The following is a 23,714-nucleotide window of genomic DNA, read 5'->3' on the forward strand; positions in this document are numbered from 1 at the left end:
TGACATTTTGCCTATATTCTGTACTACTATCTGCTTTAAATAAAGCCTTAAAAAGACCTGGGGACTCATTGTGTGTGTACACATGGAGCGAAAAGTTGACCTTAACTTTCAACAATAAATTAAAATGCCCGACAGTCTCTGGCAGATTTTGTTACATTCTTAATGCACATTCTATCTTGGCAAGACAGAGATGTGGGTCGTAACTTGTCAAATCTTCCTATTCAACCCGGTAAGATGGAACATACCTGTGCTTGCCTGGGGGCCAAAGGAGATCATACAAGGTAGTGAATGGAAAAAGTCCTGGATCACATAACACTAAAGTGACTACTAGTTGGGACCTAGGATTACGAAAGCCTAACATATCACCAGCACACATCCTACACAACATTCAGATCCTCTGCCTCAAAAAACTCGGTCACATCACAGAAACATAACTATCAATACCAGGGATGAATTTCGGGCACCCCAAGAATCTCAAATGACCGCCTGGATTCACTGAAACAGAGGTCAACCAGCAACACTTCCAGAAAAGTCTTTCTTAGTAGACCATCCATACTCTCGGAGTTCACTTCCCAGGTCTATGCAAGGTTACTCCCATTTCGTCACATATTCTTAAATTGGCACTGAGGGGCACATATCTTGCCACAAAACAGTATAATGAATAATAACCATGTCAAAGACCCATATCAAACTATGCGGGCTACCTCTCAGGTAAAGTGTACCGTAAGCTTATTTAAAGGGTGAAGATGCGCTTTTGAGCTATTTGGTATTGTTGAAAGTAATCCAACACACAGGAGAATTATGAGGTTAAAGGGAGTGGCCTGTGCTGGGTTGTACCTTTACTTGTCCATGAAAAACAAGTTATAGTATCAGTTACGTGCAGATATAGAGTAATCCCCCATTACGAAATTCAATAGTAGCCTTTAAATAATTCAGAGTTCTAGGGTGCCTCTTTGGAGTGCACTGACCTTAAATATCTTCAGTTTAAAGACTAACATCTTAATTACTGAATAAATGAGTTTTGCAAGTGTGCTTATCATCCACTGGCCTGACAGCAGTCTGGGCAAAAATATTACATGCCTCGTTCTATCTGGCACTATTAAACTATTTTCATACATAGGTAACACACCCAGTATGGGAGTCTTCTCACCTATAGCAGCTATATTGTATTTGAAAATGATGGTCAGAGCCCCTTTAGTACTTCTCCAGAGGTATTTCTTTTTCAAGTGGAGTCCAGCATTCAGGGACATTTCAGAAATTTGAAGATACAACCAGCGGGCATGGTATCAACATCCCGGGTGTAATTCGACTTCTGAAGTCCAATGTTCCAAAATGAATTCTAACAAATGCAGTAAGCATGAAACACACAGCTATCACATGGAGCCTGGTCTGTGTGGTGCAAGAAAAGCCATGATATGCCAGGAAACAAAGAAAATTATAAGCCTCAAAACACAAGATGCCCAAAATACCACTCAATGCGTCTCAGTTATCACAAGGAGTTTAGCCTTACATTGATTTTAAATAAATAAATAAAAACTGGTTCAGTCTTTACAGCAGGTGGTACAGGGTTCCAAAGAGTCAACAATTTAAAAAAGTCTGACTCTGACATGTGACATGGTGTTGATTATGTAGTAATTAAGAATAGTACCCATGGGGAAGCCTAAGTGTTGCAAGACAAAATATGGTAGCTATATATAACAAAATAACATTACTCGGTAAAGGCTAGAAAAGAAAATGTCATTATGGTAAAGAATGGAACTTCAATTACCTCCAGAATCTGATCACCGGCCCAGAGCCTCCCATCTCTAGCAGCAGCACCTTCTTCATATACTTCGTGTATAACTATTGCATCCTTTCAAACACAAAACAGGATGCAAAGGTATTAATGAAAAACACATTAAGAGTAAAAACAAGCTGTGTGACTTAAAAATTGAGAAATAAGCAATTATTCTACTCAAAATGCAGGCAACACAACTTTTTAAGTATAAATAATATGTTTAATATTAAGGTATTCTTAAAACGTGTCACGATGGAGGAATTAACAAGAGTGAATTTGTTGCAGAACAAAGTTTTTGCTTGCAAAGGGTAGGTGCCTCTTGAAATAACCACTACAAATGTCACAAAAGTAGGCTTCCTCCTGTTTAAGCTTTTGCATCAAACAACACATTTATTTAGTCTGACTGCTTTAAATGTATCTTTGGCTCATGAAACTTTAAATCCTGTCTATAACAACAAGTTTATGTGGACTTGTCAAAAGACACGCAATAATCAGGATGCAGAGGACTTAGGGCTAGATGTACAAAGGTTTTTTGCATGCGCAAATGGGTTTTAGATCCGTTTGCGCCCACAAAAAACCTGTGGCCTATGTACTAATCCTAATTTGCGAGTCGCAAATCAATTTACGACTCGCAAAATAGGATTAGCGACTCGCTATTAGGAAGGGGTGTTCCAAGGGCATCCCTTCCTATTAGCGACTCCTTGAGCGATGTAAGAATGTTTCGCGAACGCAATTGCGGTTGCAAAGCACTCGCAGTTTACCACCCTTTTCAGAAGAGTGGTAAAGCACTCGCAAAGGGGAAGGGGTCCCCAGGGGACCCCTTCCCATTTGTGAATGCATGCACAAATATTTTTTAAGGGCAGGTAGTGGTCCAAGGGAGAACTGCCTACTGAAACTGAAAAGTTTAATTTTTACTTTTTAAATGCATCCAGCTTTCCTTTATGGAAAACGGGCTGTATTTTAAAAAAAGAAAACTGCTTTATCTAAAAGCAGTCCCAGACATGGTGGTCTGCTGACCCCAGCAGGCCACCATCCCTGGGAGTGCCAGCCATTCCCAATGGAGTCGCAAATTACGACAGCCTCATTAATATGCATGAGGCATGCAATTTGCAACACCATTGGGAATCGCAAACAGTGTCTCAGACACTGTTGTGCATCCCAATTAGTGAGTCGTAAATGTGACGCAATTTACGACTCGCTAATTGGCGGGTCGTACACCTGGCCCTTAGAACATTACCCAATCAGGTATCTAATGATGAAGGCGAAGCAGGTAATGGAGCTTATTTTTTACATTAATTGCCTAAGCCAAAGTTCAGAGTGCTTTGGCTCTGCTCAGCAGAGCTCTGTCCATGCTCCACATCCAATACTCTGCCCCCCATAATCGATTGCATTTGATTTAGGTACTGATAAAGCACGAACAAATGCAGGAACTGGGTGTCCTGGCACTAAAATACTTGGAAGGAACAGAAGGCCTATATTTGAGAGAAAAGATTAGTTTTAAGCTATTTACGAACGATGGACATGAATGGAATAGGTCTGAAGGTAACGGCTAATGCTTTCCAGGCTGTGGACATGATGTTCGAAAAGAATATGCCACCAATTCTAGACCAGAATACCTTCGGGATACAAAGAAGTTGGGTAGACAGCTCAGAGTGGGGTGGTAGTGAACAAATAGTTTCCCAAGGGACAGAGGAGCACTACAATGTACGGATTTGAAGCAAGGATACAGTACCTTAAAACGACAAGATTCACGTATAAGGAGCCAATGAAGACAGTAAAGGTAGCTAGAGGTTGGAATGCCTACTCAGTCATGGAATTTATCAGCATCTGACACCGAAATTCTGAATGATTTGAAGTAGATTTAAAAGGTAATAAGAAGACCTACACATAACAAGTTGCAGACGTTTATACAATCCAGAATACAGGCGGAGACCACAGTTTTACAAAAGTTTGTGAGCAGCAAAGGTAGAATTTTTCTTAGCTCTTTCAAATGCATAAAACAGGTACAGGAGAGTTTGGTTACCTGATCACCAAAGGAAAGGCTATTGTCAAAGATGATTCTCCACCTGCCCGCAGAGGAGACAGAAAGTCCTCTTGCATTAGGCCATTAGTCCAGGCCCCAACGGGAAGCGGCACAAAAAACAAGAACTTTGATTTTTGATGAAATGACACGCAGAAAATGATCATCCATCAAACAAGCATTGGCAATGCCAATAGGTCTGGCTTTAAAAGAATTTTGTATGGTAATGTTAAGCATTACAAATAGAGAACAGGATAATTGATATGCATTTGTGTGGAAGCAAAAAACTGTAGAATAATATTGGTGTAGGTTAAAAGGTCAGGTGACAGCTGTACTGTTAAGACAAACCTAAACATCAATGTATATTAATGCCAGCCTTCCTACCATTCCAATTTAAATTATATGTTTCTCTCAGGCATTTTTCCTTTATCTTGGAAGAAAGCATCTATTCTCCCTCTTCTAAAAAAGCTTAACCTTGACCCCGTCACTCCTTCTAATTATCAACCTATTTCCAGACTTCCTTTCCCAGCTAAGATCATAGAAACAATTATGAATTCCCAACTTACCCAATTTATTAAGGAACACAATCTGTTAGACCCAACACAATTTGGTTTTAGATCAGATCATAGCACCGAGACATCGCTTATCGAAGCCACGGATGAACTCAAAATGGTCCTTGACGAAGGAGGAATCGCAGCTCTGATCCTGTTGGATCTATCCGCGGCCTCCTTAGATACCGTGGATCACCTGACACTATATCATCGTCTAAAGACCATGGGCATAAAAGGTACAGCCTTAGATCTTCTTAGATTGTTTCTAAATAATAGGGAAAACACTGTGATGCTAGACAATTTCAGCTTGAAAACCTTTTCTTTACCGTGCGGGGTACCGCAGGAGTCCTCCCTATTTAATTCATATGTGGCTGAGCTTGCCCCGCTGATCCAATCTTTTGGTCTCTCACTTACACCTTATGCAGATGACATAATTTGTGGTCTCGGCAGCAAGCAAGGCCAATAATACGAGCACTCAGCTTCACAACTGCATGAAAGAAAACAGTATCCAGATGGATAGGCATTGCATTAAGTAAATTTTGATAAGACTGAGGTCATTTATTTGGTAAATAACCCTCGCCTTTGGGCTCCCGACTGCTGGCCATCGGAGATGGGCTCACTTCCAATTCCAACTCCCAAGGTTAAAAGCTTGGGAGTGATTATTGAGGACAAACTTAACCTCAGTAAACAAGTGAACTCCATCTTATCCACCTCTTATAATACCATAAGAATGATCAGTAAAATCCTCCCTTACATACCGATTAGCAGCAGGAAAACAGTCAAATCTTCCTCATTTTATCTAAAATAGATTACTTCAACGGCTTATATATCGATCTGCAAAAACAATACCTCAATAAATTGCAGTTCCTACAGAACTGAGCCACCAGAGTACTTCTTGATCTTCCGAAACATCAGTCTGTATCCCTTGCCGTCAAAGAACTACACTGGCTTACTGTAATAATAATAATAATAATGGGTCTTGTAGAGCGCAATGGTGACGCACAACGGCGTGTCCCCGCGCTGAGAGTGTGAGCGTGTTCAGAGGGAGTCCTGCGGGGAGGGCCACTATCTGGTGTACAGATATGTTTTCAGCTTGGCTCTGAAGATAAGCTCTGATGGTTCCCGACGCAGTGCTACTGGAAGTTTATTCCAGCATGATGCGGCGAGGTACCTGAAGGACCTGCCACCCATCCTTGCTCTGGACACCTTTGGGATAGTTAGGCGCCCTGAACCAGAGGATCTCAGCGCGCGGGATGGCTCGTATTGTGTCAGGAGACCCTGAAGAGGAGGGGGTGCCCTGCCATTAATGATCCGGTGACAGGTGCAGAGGGCCTTGAATTCTACCCTGCTCCTGACCGGAAGCCAGTGCAAGGCTTGGAGCGCGGCTTTGGAGGCTGATCTTCTAGGAAGTTTGAGAACTAGCCGAGCAGCGGCATTTTGCAGGACCTGTAAGCGGCTCAGATTCTTCTCGGGGATACCTAGATAGAGAAGGTTGCCATAGTCCATCTTGGACGTGACTAAAGCATGCACTAATGTTCGGCGGGCTCTAACGGGAAGGAGCTCCAAAACCTTCCTGAGAGTCTTAAGGATCCCGAAACAGGTGCCGACCACCCGGTTGACCTGGGGGCCAAAGGTAAGATCGGAGTCGAACCAGACACCTAAATTCCTCGCCTCCAGGCAGGGGGTAGGTGTTGGTCCCAAGCAAGGAGGCCACCACGCCGACGTCCACGCCGCCCGGTCTCCCCCTACCACCAGCACCTCAGTCTTGTTGCCGTTAAGTTTAAGGCAGTTGGCAGACATCCAGGCAGCAAGATCTTGCATGCATGCTCTGAAGATGTCCGCCGCAAGGCCGGGAGTACGCGATAGGGAGATGACCAGCTGCGTGTCGTCGGCGTATGACACCATGCGCAGACCGTAGCTCTCCACTATGGAGGCGACCGGGGCCACATATAGATTAAAAAGCGTTGGGCTTAGGGACGAGCCCTGTGGAACCCCCTGATCCAGTGCCATTCGCCTGGAGTAGCAGTCACCCTGCCTGACTTGGAAACCACGGCCCGAGAGGAACGACTGAATCCATTTTAGCGCTGCGTCACCCATCCCTGCTTTGTTCAGACACTGTAGCAAGGTGGAATGTGCTACAGTGTCGAACGCAGCGCTGAGGTCCAGCAGGATCAGGGCCATAGTGTGGCCCTCGTCGGCCCCCTGTCTGATGGATTCGGAAGCCATAAGGAGTGCTGACTCAGTCGAGTGTCGAGGTCTGAATCCAAACTGGGTGGCGTGAAGGAGATTAGACTCTTCCACAAACTGCATTAACTGCTGGTTCACCAACTTCTCCGCCACTTTCGAGAAGTAGGGAAGGAGGGAGATGGGACGCAGATTCTCCAGTTTTTCGAAGCTGATATTAGGCTTCTTGCGGAGGGGGAGCACCACTGCTTGTTTCCATTCCCAAGGCACAGTGCTGGACCTGAAGGAGATATCCAACAGGTGCCTAATGTATGGCTCTAGTGTTGTCAGGCTGTCGGCCAGCCGTTTAGGAGATGCTGGGTCCCGTGGGGAACCTGATTTCACTGATCTACATATGTTGATCAGGTCTTCAGCTTGCGGGGTAGAGAAATTGAGCAGCAACTTGTGACCATCTTCCTCTCTAACTGACGCCTCGAACTTTCCATCTGCCGCTGGTTGGGCAGGGAAGGTGGTATAGATTTTGGACACTTTGTCACTGAAGTAATCAGCAATGCGGTTGCAGGCAGCCACAGAGCAGTCCTCTGATCCCGCTGAGGATTTAGGGACAGCAAGAGATTTGTATACACAGAACAATTCTTTCGCTGAGTTCTCTGCATCCAGAATTCTTTCGGCATAGTGGGCAGTTTTCGTTATCCTGATAAGATTATGATATGCTCGTCTGTGGATGAGGTATCTCTCTCTCTCCTGATTGTCATATGCTTCCCTCCACTGCCTTTCAGCACGCTTACACTCCCTCTTGGCACCCCGCAATTCCTCATTAAACCATGGTGCCGATCTCTGTTTACGACCATCCTTCTTTGGATGGTCTAACGGGGCCGTTTGGTCCAGCGCAGCCGTGATGCGGTCGTTAAGTAGTTTGTTTACCGAATCCGCATCATCGCCTCCAATGGGGCCATTGGCTATCAGAGCCTCATTGAATTTGGGCAGAGAAAACTTCGCCCATTTGCGCCTGGGATGGTTATAGGGAGTGGGAGCAGTGTCCTTGTTCTTAGGGAGAGAGATTTCAAAAGGCACCAAAAAATGGTCAGTCCACGGGAGAGGCACTGGGGGGGCCACCCTAACTTCCTCCCAGTTTGCAAAAACTGGGTCGAGCAGATGACCATGTAGGTGAGTAGGAAGGTGGCCCTTTAGCTCTAACTGTAGTGCTTGAAGATCCTGCCGGAACTCCATCGCTCCACTGTCAGTCATCGTATCAAATTCAAAACCCTCTGTCTCACCTTTAAGGCCCAACATGGCATAGGTCCAGAATGTCTAAGAAATGCCATCCCTTGGTATATTACCAATAGCAACCGGAGATCTCTGGGCACCTACTCAGTTACACCATTTAGATTCAAGAAAACGAAATGGGGCAGTAGCAGCTTCCTGGGAGGAGCCACTAGACTTTGGAATACCCTGCCACTGCATATCAGATCCTCATTCTCTCTATTGGCCGTTAGACAACTTCTTAAAACTTCGCTTTTCAACAGGTAAATCGTTCTTCCCACCACGTTGCTTCACTCTGCTTAGGAATCAGCATCAAGACACCCTCGGGTATACGTCGTGCTATATCAATTCATAGAGCAAAAATAATGGGGTGACCCGGTGTCCCTCAGAACCTGGGTGGGCGTATTATATAAATACAATGGTTCTGTCGGGAATTTCTAATTTCTTTTAGAAAGATCAAAAAATATTCATTACATGTAACAGATATCAGATAAAATTTTAAGCCAGTCGCATCATTTACGCGATCTGTTGTTCAGCACGTCTTGTCAGCTCTCAATCCACCGGACAACAGATCGCGTAAATTAAGCGACTGGCTTAAAATCCCATATTTATTAAAGACATCATCCTTTTACGTCAAAGATCCTTGAAATCTTCAAGGCCTCCTCCTGATTCACCAGGACTACAACTCTGACTGAGAAAACCTTCACGCCCGCAGATATTAACCAAAATCTGCGCTTGGGCTGTATACCCATCTGCACTGTCCTGAGGAAGGCCCGCAGTGACGCTTATTACATTTTGCGCAGTACACAGGGTTGAAACGTCGACGCACCCTTATATGTCTACACAATGCTTCTGATCACAGATTAATTCACATAGGATCTTGTAGCATATGTGAAAAACCATAAAGACATCTCAAGAAATAATGTACCTTTCTGTTTTACTTATTCACTTTTGCTGCATTTGAAATATATTGTATATACTATTTATCATCACATGTCACTTCATCACCACAAGTCACCAATATTTTGCTCTTTTGAACTTATGTATTACGACAGCCCATAATACTCTATGCCCTTAAATTACCAAATTGCAAAACTTTTTATTGGTGTGTGCTTCTTTCCTCATTTATCTGATATCTGTTACATGTAATTAATATTTTTTGAACTTTCTAAAAGAAATTAGAAATTCCCGACAGAACCATTGTATTTATATAATATAAATTCATAGAACATAATATCTGTGCTGCTGCCAGAGGAAAACACCATAAATTATCTAATTATCTAAGACATCTTAATAGCATTACAATTGTGTGCCTCTGAACGTTCAAGCTCGGGCAGCTGGATAAATAAACCAAATGATCACACCTTTGTGGAGGGCAAGCACTTTTTTTGTGGAAGCACACAACTTCTGCCCAATCAAAACATGTACTTCTGGCTCCCAACAGGTGGGCGTTCCAAAGCTCCTCTCCTGGTGATTGTCACATAATTATTTGAAAACAGATGCACTGTCAATCCAGACCATAAAAAGAGATGGTGGACATACAGTCACTGAATTTCAGCTGAAAGCTGTTGTGTGTGGCTTCATCACCAAATGTGCAGGGCGTGGTTTTGATCTAAGTATCATGAGACAATGGGTTAAAGACTAGAAAGAAAGAAGGGACACAGAGAGATAACTACAACTCCAACGCAGTGAGACTGAAAACATAGTAAAATTGCAACAATTTCCTTTCAGCAAAGCTCTTTCTGAAACCTTATTCTCATCTCAGTTTTAATCTCAAACAGGACAGTAGAGCAAAATAACAAGTGATTCTTCTGGATAAGAGCTCCAATGTATTATTACTGTTTGTTTGGAGGATGTAAAAATGACAATTTATTGAATAAAATAGGTGCATATTTACAAGAGAAAGTAAAAAACAAAATGAATGATAAGTTATCAATTAACTCCTTTATTGGGGAAGAAGTAATGTTCATGCTTTTGGCACTAACTACGCAGTGTGCAGGACATAAAAACACATTACCTGCCTTCAGTAACACTTTTTGGAGGATACTCTTTATAAGAACAATTGTTACTTACCTGTAAACAGGTGGTTCTCCAGTATTGGTGTCTTTCATAGATTCACATGCTTGAATATTCCCCGTCGTCGGAGTGGGAGTCCCACGGTAAATAAAATAGCAATATATATAGCAAAATATACATAAATAATCACATAATTAGCCTTATACAGGTGTAAAAACACCCATAGTGTACCTATATGAGAAACTCCATAGGAATACAATGGAGAGAGACAAAAGACTTTTGTAGTCTATCTCTGTCATTATGTAAGTCCGAACTCCAGCCAATCAGGCGTCAGCCCCTCTCTAGAACCTTCTCCTCAGAGCTTCTCACCTCAGATTTTCGTAGCACAAGAGTGACTGTAGAGTGTATGAGGAGAAGAGAGCCTCTGAAGGGAGGAGGGAGGGTCGCATGTGAATCTATGAAAGACACCAATACTGGAGAACCACCTGTTTACAGGTAAGTAACAATTGTTCTTCTCCAGTATTAGGGTGTCTTTCATAGATTCACATGCTTGAATATAGAATAGCTAGCAGTAACAATCACCATTGTTTCCATGCCAAAATAGTTTCAAAAATATAAAGATAATCAATCTTCTTATGCATAAAAACAGTATTGAACAACTGTAACATTGTAAATGCATCATATAAATGGAAACAATATGGAGGTGGGAGGAAGAGGCTCACCTTACTTAAAAAGATTGCGCAGCACTGCCTGTCCCACTGCAGCATCCTTCTCGCTTAAAGTTGCCAAGCAGTAGTGCTTAGTAAACGTGTGTCTGGTCGACCACGTAGCTGCTCTGCAGATGTGTTGCAAAGGTACTCCAGCAAATAAGGCAGTAGATGATGATACTGCCCTAGTGGAGTGTGCCCTCACTGGAGACTGCAGAGGTTTATTTGCCCTTTGGTGGCAGAAGACAATAGCTGCCGAGATCCAGCGTGCAATCGTTGGCTTAGTAACCTGACGTCCTTTATGACAGCGTCCATATGCTATAAAAAGTTGATCGGATTTTCGGAACGAAGCTGTCTTACTGATGTAGAACTTTAGACACCGCTTCACGTCCAAAGAATGCAATCTTTGCTCTGCAGGTGTCTGAGGATTGGCAAAAAAGGTCTTTAATATTACTGGCTCATTAATATGAAAGTCAGTAGGCACCTTGGGTAGAAATGATGGATTGGTGCGTAACACTACAGCATCCGGTTTGAACTGCAGGAAAGGAGGTTTGATGGTAAAAGCATGAATGTCACTGACACGACGTGAAGACGTTAGTGCCAGAAGTAGGGCTACTTTCCAAGTTAGATATTTTAGGTCGGCCTTGTGAATGGGCTCGAACGGAGGTCTCATCAATTGCGCTAACACAACGTTGAGGTGCCACAACGGAGGAGGACGCCGAACTGGCGGAAATTTTCGGAATAAGCCTTTAAAGAATTGGCGGATTATTCTTGAGGAACAAAGGGAACTTGATCCATCTTGCCGGAAACGGGAAATTGCTGCTAGAAAAACCCGTAAGGTTGCATGAGACAGTCCAGAACTAGCTAGGTGCAAGAAGAATGGTGGCAATTGCTCTGCCGTGGAATGTATCGGATGGACTCCGTTAGCAGCACACCAGTGGCAGAATCTTTTCCATTTGAACTTGTACGTCCTGACTGTAGAGGGTGCTCTTGCTTGGGCCAAAATATCCCTACAATCCTGCGGGATGTCTAGGTGGGCGAACTCATGGTGTTCAGGTTTCAGGCCGATAAGCTCAGTGAGGAGGGATTTGGATGACAAATTCTCCCTTCGCTCATTGTGAGCAGATCCGTCCGATGTTGCAGGAGGATTGGTTGGCATTGGGACAGCAGGAGCAGTTCTGAGAACCACGCTTGTCGTGGCCAGCGCGGGGCTATTAGAATCAGGTGGCAAGGTTGTCTCCTCATCTTCCAAAGAACCCGAGGTATGAGGGGTATTGGAGGAAAGGCATACGCAAATAGATTGCACCAGTTTATCAAAAGGGCATTCCCCTGCGACTCCTTGTGGGGATGCCAGCTTGCATAATTCCGGCATTTCCGGTTCTCCGGCGTAGCAAAGAGATCCAGCCGTGGACGACCCCATAGTTGGAATATCCTCTCTAGAGTGGGTTGGTGTAACTCCCACTCGTGGGTCGACGAGGAGGACCTGCTCAGGGAATCCGCTAGGACATTGGATACTCCTGGTAGATGTACTGCCGTAATCATGATATGATGACTGAGAGACCAGTCCCAAATTCTTTGAGCTAACCTGGACAGACTTGGGGATTTTGTTCCGCCCTGTTTGTTCACATAGTGCATACAGGTTGTGTTGTCTGTCTGTATTAGCACTGACTCTCCTTGGAGCAAAGGTAGAAATGATTTTAGAGCCAGAAAGATCGCCATCAGCTCCAACTTGTTGATGTGCCAAGATCTTTGATGTGTTGACCATCTTCCCTTTACAGAGCGATCCTCCAAATGTGCGCCCCATCCCTCCAATGAGGCGTCTGTCGTGATTGTCCTGTCCGGCGGCACCGACAGAAATGACATGCCTTCCGTCAAGTTGGCTGGAATTGTCCACCATGCGAGTGCTGACCTCATTTGATCTGCGACACATATGTCGTGGAAAGATCCCGTTACCTGACGCCACTGAGCATCCAGAGCTTCTTGGATAGGACGTGTCCTCAGCCGGCAATGAGGAATCAAGGCAATGGATGATGACGCCATTCCCAGAAACGATTTTAACAGTCTCACAGAAACTGACTCTTTTGATCTGATCAGAGACACCAGTCGCAGCATCTTTTGTAGACGCTCCTGGGAGAGAAACGCCTTTGCTGATACAGTTTCAAGAGTTGCTCCCAGAAAATCTCTTTGTTGGTACGGATGAAGTTGGGATTTTTCTGCATTTACGGACAGACCTAATGAGCGAAACACGTCCTGGCACAGAAGAGTGTGTTGTCGCAGGTGCGTGCTTGACTGAGATTTCAGGAGAAAATCGTCCAGATATGGAAATATTTGCACTCCCTGGAGTCGCAAAAACGCTATTACTGGAGCTAGTACCTTCGTGAACACTCGAGGGGCCGAGCGCAGGCCAAATGGTAACACTTTGAATTGGTAATCGTGTTGACCCACTCGAAAACGCAGGAACTTCCGATGCCGCTGTAATATAGGGATATGAAAATAGGCATCCTGGAGATCTATCGTTGCCAGAAAATCTTCCTGCAAGAGTAAGCGCAAGATGTCTACTAGCGTCATCATACGGAAGGATTGGCTCTTTATATATTTGTTTAGCGCCCTTAGATCGAGGATGGGCCTCCACTCTCCGTTTTTCTTTGTGATCAGAAAGAACCGGGAATAAAAACCTTTTCCCTTTTGAGACACTGGCACCAATTCTATAGCTCCTTTTTGCCTTAAAAGTCGAACTTGATGCAACAGTTCTTTCATGTGAGCTGGTGGCGGTCCGGAGGGTGGTGTGGGAGGAGGGAATTTGGTGAATTCTAAGGCGTGTCCCTTTTTTACAATGTCCAAAACCCAACGGTCCCTTGAGATGGAGGACCATTGGGAAAAGAACAGAGAGATTCGACCTCCAACCTTATCCGTCTGGTAAGAGTCACTGTCTCTTTGACGCGGTTCCTCTGTATGAGGATTTTCCTCTATATGACTTGGAGGTTTGCTGTTGTGATGCTTGCTGTTGCTGGCCATAAGAATAACGGTTGGATCCTTGATTGTAAGGTTTGTATTGTTTATTGTCCCTTCGAAAACTTGAGGAGGTGCCGCGTCCGCGTGCACCACGAAAATTGCTCCTTTGAAATTGAAGGTTTCCTAACGATCTAGCTGTCTCAGTATCCTTCTTTATGGACTGTAGAGCTTCATCGACGTGGCTTCCAAATAACGCCTCGCCGTCATACGCCATGTTAAGGATCATGGACTGTACCTCCTGACGAAAGGATGTCGATCTTAACCATCCTTGCCTGCGCAGAACAGCCGCTCCGGCAAGCTGACGGAACCCCATGCAGGCGATGTCTACTGCACAATCGATTATTTCCGCCGATGCCGCTTCTCCCTCTTGGAGCAACTTCATTGCCTCCACCTTAGATGGCTCTGGCAACTCCTGAACCACATCCGAAATATCAGCCCATACTTGTCTGTCATATCGTCCCAAGATGGCCAAGGCATTAGCTGCTCTAACCACAGTAGAGGCCATAGAAGAGAATTTACGCCCTATGGCATCCATCCGACGTCCGTCACGATCCGGAGGTGTGGTGATAGTAGATGCAGGATTTTTCGCCTTACGTTGCGCTGCCTGCGTAACGACTGACTCAGGTTTAGCCTGACCCGTGAGGCATGCTGGGGTTCCTATTGGTGCCTTATATTTCTTTTCTAATCGAGGCACCTGTGCTGGCAAGGTATTCGGTGTCTCCATTAATTTCTTGCCTTCTTCCCAAATAAACTCCACAATGGGAATAGCATGCGTCTGTTTATAAGGTTGATTCTTGAAATCATAAAGGAAGCAATCTTCCTCTCTGCGCTCCGTTGTTAGTTTAAAACGGTGTGCCGCCCTTTCCATCAGTTGGTGAAAATTGGCTATGTCCACTGGAGGTGAATCCCCTGTTACTATCTGTGAGGGGGATGGTGTTTGTGCCTGGTAATTGTCCCACTCCGCCATATCATCGTCATTGTCATCCACATCCCCATCATCATCTGGGATTTCACCCTCTTCTGTGTCCTGAGGGACTTCCTCTACAGGCTCATAGTGAGGCAACAACCTTTCTGGAACCTGTCTTGGAGGTGCAGACGGTATCTGAGGAACAGGATTTACAATAGGTACCGGTGGTATATTTGCCGGAATCACTGGGGCTGACGGAACCTCTGAACGTTGAGGGGATAGAGGGAACCGTTGGTTGTAGTCGTCCAACATGCGTTGGAGATTAGTTATGAGCGACAAAGGAAGAGTCGCCGTTTTATGCTTCGCAGGGACCTGCTGTATGTAAACTGGATCTTCATCCTCACTGCTGACATCCTGGCATTTAATAACTTAGTCGGACGGGCTTTGTGCCGTTCCAAAAGACTCCGGTAACCCCTCGGACTCCTGATCAGAATCCGTAGCGAATAATGGTGAGGGAGGCTGTGCATCTCCCACAGGAATATTGTCTTCCTGGCTATCCAGCCCAACACTACGAGGTAATGGTGTCCAAGAAACCCCAGTTAAAGATGAAATTGATGCTGAAGTTAGCTGAGGTAGTTGTTCCCTCTTTGTCTTCTGGGCAGACGAAACGCTGCTTACTCTTATCTTTACAAATGTCCCTGCCGTCGATTGCTGCATGGTATGTTCTGCAGACGCCTTTGGAGAGGCCCTCGTCGACGGAGCCGTCGTCGACGGAATGATGGTCGACGGAACCATCGTCGACAGAATCTGTGGCAACAAACTCGATGTCGACGGAGCCGCCGTCGACGGGGCCGCCGTCGACGGGGCCGCCGTCGACGGAGCCACCGTCGACGGGGCCGCTGCCTACGGAGCCGTCGTCGAGGCTTTCGTCGACGAGGCTTTCGTCGACGGAACCACCGTCGACAGTGTCGTCGACGGGATCTTCTTTTTCTTCGTCGACGGAGTGGGCGCCGACGAGCTCGACGACGTCTTCGTCGACGACACAATCTTCGTCGACGGAACCTTTACCTTCTTCGTCGACGATGAAGTAATGGGCAAAATAGAAGTCACCGCCCTCGAGGTACTGATGGTAATCGTCGACTAGGATAACGTCGACAGAACGCTCGTCGACGACGAAGCAGCTGATGTCGTCGTCAGAGTCACCGTCGACGAGCTAGAAACAGCAGATCCCATCGTCGGAAGTATCGTCGACGAGGTGGACAATCTTTTCCCTGAGGAGTGGGAAGTAGACGCCTCAGCAGCCTGAGAACAGTGTCCCTTAGGCGACAAAGCAGTAGGTGAGACAGCAGAAGTGGCAGCTGTCAGAGTCAAAGATAGTTTCTTTTTCTTGAGGAAAGGAGATGGTAACTCCTGCACACTACTGCGCTTAGAGGCTGGTTGAGAACGGCCAGAAAGAAGACTTTCAACATCAGAGAGTGGGTTATCCTTATCCTTCAGTCTCTGTAGCCATAATAACAGGCGGCCTTCTCTGTCCTTTAAAGTTTTTGTAGAAAAGGTTCTACAAAATTTACATTTTGCCACTTCATGGTCTGGGTATAAACAGTAAATACACTTACTGTGTGGGTCCTCAGAAAATAAACGCAGCTTTCCACACGAAGAACATGGTCTAAACAAAGATTTCTTACTAGAAGACATCCTGACTGACAAAAACTGAGCAGAGCTCAGGGAGACTCCCTGTCACACGACGTGCGGTAGAAAATCTGAGGTGAGAAGCTCTGAGGAGAAGGTTCTAGAGAGGGGCTGACGCCTGATTGGCTGGAGTTCGGACTTACATAATGACAGAGATAGACTACAAAAGTCTTTTGTCTCTCTCCATTGTATTCCTATGGAGTTTCTCATATAGGTACACTATGGGTGTTTTTACACCTGTATAAGGCTAATTATGTGATTATTTATGTATATTTTGCTATATATATTGCTATTTTATTTACCGTGGGACTCCCACTCCGACGACGGGGAATATTCAAGCATGTGAATCTATGAAAGACACCCTAATACTGGCGAACTGCAGATTTCTCTTTTTGGAAATCTACCCAGGCACCAAACTGGATTTGTAAAACTCTCTATAAAAGCAGCTGTACGCCGTCAGATGATGCCACCGAGCTCCGCTATAACTGCCCACCTCCGGACATGATGACAAGGAGCCATATAGGCGCCATCCCAGAGTGCTGACGTAAGTTTTCTCATAGGCATTATTCGCACCCTAAGATGCAGAGCCTAACAGACCAAATGAGAACCTTAACAGTAAGCAAAATCTAGTTTGGAAACTTACTGTTTCTGCAAAAGTCCATTCCACAGAACAGGGAGATTGGCTGTGTTGTGAGGAATCTGCAGTTAGAGAACGTGTCCACCGGAAAAGGCTTTACCAAAGGTAAATAACTTGTTTTTTTGGGGAGCATGGCCACACAAAATGGCCGTGAGCATGAATTAAGCTGGCTTTCCAGGCCCCCCTCAAATAATTCAGCATCATCCTGGATCACCAGGGGCCATGTTGTACAGCAAAACCAATTGCAGCAGCGAGAATGATGGTTATGATAATTTCTGACTCATTCACCAGATTTTGTAATTCGAATAAAACAATAACTGTTCCTAAGCGAGCCAGAGCACATCAAAATGGTACCTGCATTGTGCTGAGAGCCAAAAAGGGAGAATATGAAAACGACCTCACACTCAGGCAAAGCTGAAGAGATTCTGAGCTTTTGAAGCTGTAGTCTGACAGCAACCTAGGGTCATATAAAGGTGCTGGCAGAGGAGAATGTGATTACTGCAATTCATGGAGATGGGCTGGCCGACTCCCCTGCGGCAATATCAAAGTAAGTGCCACGACTGAGCCAGAGTCTCTGAAATTCCCTAGGCCCTGACTCAATCTTGGAGCCAAGTAGGGGAGAACACCAGCTGGGGAGGAAGAAGCAACCCACTGTTTAGAGTGGATAGTGCAGCGGCATCCTATGCTTGGACTACAGGAGGATACAGAAAGATGAGGCCTAAAGGTGGAGTGCCCAAGTGAGACTGTGGCAGTGAGACATAATCTCTGACAGCACCAAGAGATGTACATACTGGTGACTCACTGCCTTGTGGTTCAATGAGAACTGGAGCACTGGGGCACACTGAACTGGGGAAATGGGGAAGCTCGTCTTGCCACTCGAATGATGGACGACGTTATAACCAGTAGGGGGCTGGATTGACAACAAGAAGTGTTTTTCGGGGTGAATCCCTACCTGAGGTGATAAACGTGGGGTCTCTCTTCTCTCAAACAAGCAGTAAGGGAAGTAATATAAACTACACTGAGTGGTGCTTTGCAGGAGTTTACCCTGAAACAGCTACTCATTCTCTGTGCCCACTAACAGTGCAGCCAGGGACTATCGCAGAACTCTAGTGAGATACATGGTGAGAACAAGAGAAGAGGCGGGAGACAGGAACACACTCTGACTCACCAGATCCGCATCTGAGAACCTTGAAGGAGAACCAGGGACATCTTAAGGAATTTGGGGGCCCTAGGCCAAATGTATTTTGGGGGGCCCGTTTCAAAACAGCTTTGAATTTATGATCCAGTTTCAGCTCTTTTATGCCCTCTTTGGCCATGTCACTGACACAAACACACTGGTCCAAATTCCAAATGTGTTGACATCAAATATTTAGGGTTAGTGACGCTTGTTTTCAATATTGTAACACAGCACTAGCTCACTAATAGTACTGCAAATAATCTCTGTGAGGTTTGAATGTCTGAGGTCCTGTTTTGATCTAAAATTTTGTATGGCTGTGGCATGAAACAAACACAACTTTTCTCTGTAAAATGTCTGTATTAGACTCGCACATTACAATTAAAAGTAAAAGGCACTTGAACAATCAGTTTAACAATTAATCAAGGGCAAGACTCTCTGCAGAATAAAGGTGGCAAGGGGCCCCCTGAAAGGCTGGGGCCCTGGGCCAGAGCCCACTTTGCCCATGCCTTAAAACACCTCTGAGGAGAACTGTATAAAGCAGAGGTGAGCGAGATGCATAATGGTGCCCCAAAATGTGAGAAGACACTAAAGGCTAAATCTGCATACAGGTTTGGAACCAGCGAATCATCTGAGGAGATTAATAATTGCTTAAAAATGGGAAAGACGGCTTGTTAATGACGAGTGTGGCTTCATGCAGAGGAGGAGCAATCTCCTGAACTTGAGACAACTAAATCCCATGCTACATGCTGCTGACCAGATAAGAGATGACAGTGCACGAGTTGCATTTTATACAAATAAGGCATTTGACAACTTAGACTAGGATTCCATGTTTCTGGTTATGGAGGTCATCGGCATAGGGTCAGTTTTAAGGACCTAAGTGTGGCGATTATTCACAGACATGGACATATGCCCACATGGCAGATGTCTAAAACAGAACACTCAGAACCAACACCACAATAGAAGTCTGGCTTAGGGTTCAAATTGTGGAGTCTCTGCTCCTCCTTAAAGGGATATGGAGGAGAGAAGTATGTGGGGAGATTGATGGACTGCCCCACATGAAAGGTTAACACAAGCTTCGGAAGAAAGAATACACAGATCCAAGGCACCAATTTGTCAAGATAAAAGTTGCACATAGAGGTTGGAAGGCCAGCACCCACAGCTCACTGGCATGATGTACAGAAGTAATTTCAATGAGAAACATAGTCTCACAATACAGCTTTGAAGAGGCTTGAATGAACAAGAATGTCAAATCTAAACAGAGTTCCTACTGCAGCTTAATGAAGGGAGTAAAGTGAAACATGTGCTACCCTTTTTACGAGACACATCACAATGGGCGAGCTGTGCACAGAGGGCTGATGAGGCACACAAACAAATGCTAAAAGGGCTGATTAGTAGCCTTTAAAAGTGCCCACTGCAAAATCTTGCTGGGCCAAACAGAAGCACAGAAACGATATCAGACAGCTTAGCCTGTAAAGGGTCCACCTACCTTTCCCTGTGCCAGGTCACACATTTGGATTAATGGTCAGAATAAATGGACTTTGTGGATGCATGGTGAGCAAAATAACATCCACCACCTCCGATGAGAGATCAAAACCTCTCAGTTGAGGGCCTTCAATCTCCAGGCATGTAGGTGCAGATTACAGAGGTTCAGATGCATGGTTCTTTTCTCCTGCTGGGATAGCAGGATTGCATGAAGAGGCAGCATAACAGGAGGGCATATGCTGAGATTCAGAAGCTATGAGCACCAGACCCTCCCCTGCTTCGTACAGGGCAATCAGAATGAGCTAAGTCTGCCCCCACATGGCCTTCTTCAGGACCCATGAGATCAACAGCAGAGAAGGAAATGCTTATAGGAGGCCTGCATCCCACAAAAGATGAAATGTATCTCCTAGGGTTCCAGGAGGAGGAAACTCCAGGGCACAAAAGACTGTGTGTGGTGTGTTCTTGGAGGTAGCGAACAGATCTACAGAGGGCATAGTCAAATGAGCAAAGATGCTCAGTGTTGCATCAGGGCACAGACCATGGGTATGTAAAGTTTGCATAATTAGCTTTTGTGTGATACTGCAAAATTTTGGAAACAATTCTGCAAAATGCAACTCTGCATTTAGCACTCATTTTAGCCCAAAATGAAATCAATTTCTGATGAGCGGACATATTTTGCACAAAAAAAACATGAAAAGCGAATGCTGTGAACAACATATGCTTGCATTTTAGAATTGTCGAAGGAGCAGATAGGTCCTGGAGGCCTCTTTCTCCACTTTCAATTAAGTCAATTATGCTTCTTCACTTTAAGTACCTCCCATTTAAACAAATGGCTGTTATAATTATGATACCATGTCTACAAGCCACTAGGAGTAAGATGCCAGGTGTTTGTAATAGTGACACTTGAAAATATGAGAACATTGAAATAACGAGCTTTATGGAATCCATATAACTATAAAGTTAACTCTTCATTTAAATTTTCTCACATTTAAGAGTGTTGCCTTTAGACACAGTAGGCATCTTGCTCCCGGTGGCTGTCAGAAACGGTGACTTATTAACAACTGAAAAATGCAGCCATTATTTTGTGGGGGAGAAATTGAAAGTGCAGAAATTTTTTCCACACTGTGAATATATTTGAAGAACTTTTTTCTGCACGTTAAATTTCTCCTACTTAAAAAAAATAATTGTTTAATGGTGCCACATATGGTGAAAGGTATGTCCTGTGCTACAAGTATACACAACACAGGCTCTCAGTCACCCATACACATATATCCCATTCATACACACACATGTTCATACAACCCCAAAGCTCACACTCTGGCTGCCACATAGAAAGCCCTGCCATAGTGCCCTTAGTTAAAGTTGTTTGTTCAATCCATAGTATCATGCTCTATAGACATTAGGCTTGAAGTGAATGAAGCTAGGGATGGGGTTAATTGTAACAATGCGCAAGTGTTGCTTAGCCTTCTGTAGCGCACAATGATTTTCACTGATCAGAAGTAGATCTCACTACAGAAAAGGTTGGAGACCCCTGATGTAAGCAGATGTCTACAGTTTTGTTGCACAACACTAAAAGCTGAAGAAGCAAATATGCCATATATAAAAATTACCATAAAGTACGTTGAATTTAATATCATTAACATATCCTTCTCCCGAAGAAGCAGTCTGACCGAAGGATCGATGGCCATGTGTAGAAGCTCCGGATACCAGACTCTTCGTGCCCAATCCGGTGCCCCAAGAATGTCTTGGACTGGTCGCGCTTAATCTTCTTCAGCACCCTGAGCAGAAGTGGTTAAGGTGGAAAGGCGTAGAAGACCGCCTGTCGCCCAGCGAGTGCCTCTTTGGAAATTCCAACACACAGAATTGCTGACATTGCGCGTTCTCTTCAGTGACGAATAGATCTAACCAAGGCTCTCTCCACTGTGCAAAGGGACCTTGCACCACCTCCAAGTGAAGACGCCATTCGTGAGCAATCATGCACCTGTGGCTGAATTTGTGCACTCTGGCGTTCAGGGAACCTGCCAGGTGTTGAACCACCAGGGATATGCCCTGATGTTTCAGCCATGTACAGAGGTGGAGGGCCTCCTGACATAGGGTCCACGAACCCACCCCACCTTGTTTGTTGCAGTACCAAATGGCGGTGGTGTTGTCCGTGAACACCTGCACTACTCTTCCCCAGACAGAGGGAAGGAATGTTTTGAGTGCAAGACGAATCGCCCATAGGTCCAGAAGGTTGATGTGGAGTCCGGACTCCGCCAGAGACCTCTGATCGCCGCCTCCTCCATGTGTGCGCCCCATCCCAGAAGTGATGCATCGGTCACCACTGTGAACTTTGTTTGAGGAAGGGAGAGGGATCTGCCGTGGACCCAATCCTGGTTGGTTAACAACCACTGCAATTGGTGTGCAGTGCCCTCCGAGATCTGAACGCAATCGGACAGGTTCCCCTGATGTTGTGCCCACTGGAACTTCAGGTCCCACTGCAGAGCCCGCATATGCCATCAGGCATGGTCCACCAGCAGGATGCAGGAGGCCATCAGACACAGTAGCCGAAGGGTCAGCCTGACCGAAACCCAGGATAGAGGCTGAAAGATCAGAATCATAGCCCGAATATCCCAGACTCGCTGTTCGGGAGTATAGACTCGAAACTGCGTCGTCTCCAGAACCGCTCCGATGAAGAGGTGGGAGACGACTGCCTGGGGCGAGGCCCCCCTTCAACAGCCAGTCGTCGAGATAAGGGAAGACTGGAACCCCTGATATGCACAGATGAGCTGCGACCACCGCCATCCCTTTCGTGAACACCCGAGGGGCGCTGGTAAGGCCAAAGGGGAGCACGGTAACCTAAAAATGCTCGTGGCCTACCGTGAACCGCAGGTATCGCCAGTGGGCTGGCAGGACGGGGACGTAAAACTAAGCGTCCTGAAAGTCCAACGCTACCATCCAGTCTCCAGCGTCGAGGGCAGACAGGACCTGAGCGAGCGTCAACATTTTGAACTTCTCCTTCTGGAGGAAGCGGTTGACATTCCTGAGCTCCAAGATATGACGCAGGCCTTTGACCTTCTTGGGCATCAGAAAGTAGTGTGAATAGCAACCAGGACCTACTTCTGGGACAGGAACGCGCTCGACGGCTCCTTGGCCAAGAGTGCTGAAGCCTCCTGTTGGAGAAGGGCCAGATGATCCTCCGACATGGATGGTACTGAGGTGGCATGGATGGATGGGTAGTCTCAAAGCGAAGGGAGTAGCCCCTTCAGACTATTTGCAAAACCCACCTGTCCGATGTGATGGTGCGCCAGTGGGGGAGGTGATGGTGGCCACTGGCGTTGGTGGCCCTGAAAGGTCGGAATAGGAGGGTTTGGAGGCTGCTGCAGAGGGGGCTGCGGTGGACTGGCTCGTCCTCTAGCCCCCAGAACCATGGCGGTGGTTCCCACATCCCCGTCAGCGCAGGGGCTTGACAGCTTGCGCTGGCCTGTGGCTCTGGGAGGGACGTGCTGGGGCACCCGTTCCGTAGTCACGAAGGGGGGCGAAAAGCAGATTGCGCAGGGCGGGAGGTGGAGAGGCCCAAGGACCTGGCCGTAGCCTGAGACTCCTTAAAGCACTCCAGCGCGTGGTCTGCCTTGTCACCGAATAGGCGACATCCATGAAAGGGTCTGTCCATTGGAGTGTATTGGACATCCCCTGAAAAACCAGCCGACCTCAACCAGGCGTAGCGTCGAAGGGCTACCGACGTGGAAATCGTCTTGCCTAGTGATTCGGTAGTATCCAGCCCACAGCGGATGGTAAGCTTCGCTGCGTCTCTCCCTTCAGCAACTGCACAGGAGAGTACAGCCCGGGCCTCCTCCTCTGGGCACTGGGGCAGCACTTGCGCCACCGTATTTCACACGGAGTGGGTGTAATGGCCTAACAGACATTCAGTGTTTACCGACCGCAGTCCCAAGCTGGAGGCAGAAAACATCTTCTTCCCAAGATGGTCCAGCTTTTTGGATTCCCTATCAGGTAGTGCGTTAGGGAATGCGCCTTTGGAGGTGGAGACTTTGACCACCAAGCTCTCAGGGGTGGGGTGTTGGGAGAGGAAAGTGGAGTCGCCCGGAGCTGGGCGGTGGCGTTGGCAATCATCCTATCCACAGGAGCCCCTGAGTTGGGCCTGGACCAGGTGCCCAAAAGGATATCGGTGAGGACTTCATTAAACGGTAGCAGGGGTTCCGAAGAGCTCGCTGCCGGTTGAAGCACTTCTGTCAGGAGGTTTGTCCTGACTGCCACCGTAGGTAGCTCGAGGTTGAGAGCCTTGGCCGCCCTAC

At 46.1% G+C, this 23,714-nt stretch overlaps 1 protein-coding gene across 12 annotated transcripts in view; it reads right to left on the minus strand.

Annotated features, from left to right (window-relative positions):
* Positions 1 to 23,714, minus strand: part of PATJ (PATJ crumbs cell polarity complex component) — a 1,359,209-nt gene that overhangs the window by 327,209 nt on the left and 1,008,286 nt on the right. For all 12 annotated transcript variants that reach the window (XM_085602445.1, XM_085602441.1, XM_085602446.1 and 9 more), the window contains one exon: positions 1,769 to 1,852. In XM_085602445.1, the coding sequence (XP_085458571.1) occupies positions 1,769 to 1,852 (84 nt within the window). The remainder of the gene's footprint in view (positions 1 to 1,768; positions 1,853 to 23,714) is intronic.

This window comes from Triturus cristatus, chromosome 4_2 (assembly GCF_964204655.1).
Source record: "Triturus cristatus chromosome 4_2, aTriCri1.1, whole genome shotgun sequence".
NCBI classification, from domain to species: Eukaryota; Metazoa; Chordata; class Amphibia; order Caudata; family Salamandridae; genus Triturus; species Triturus cristatus.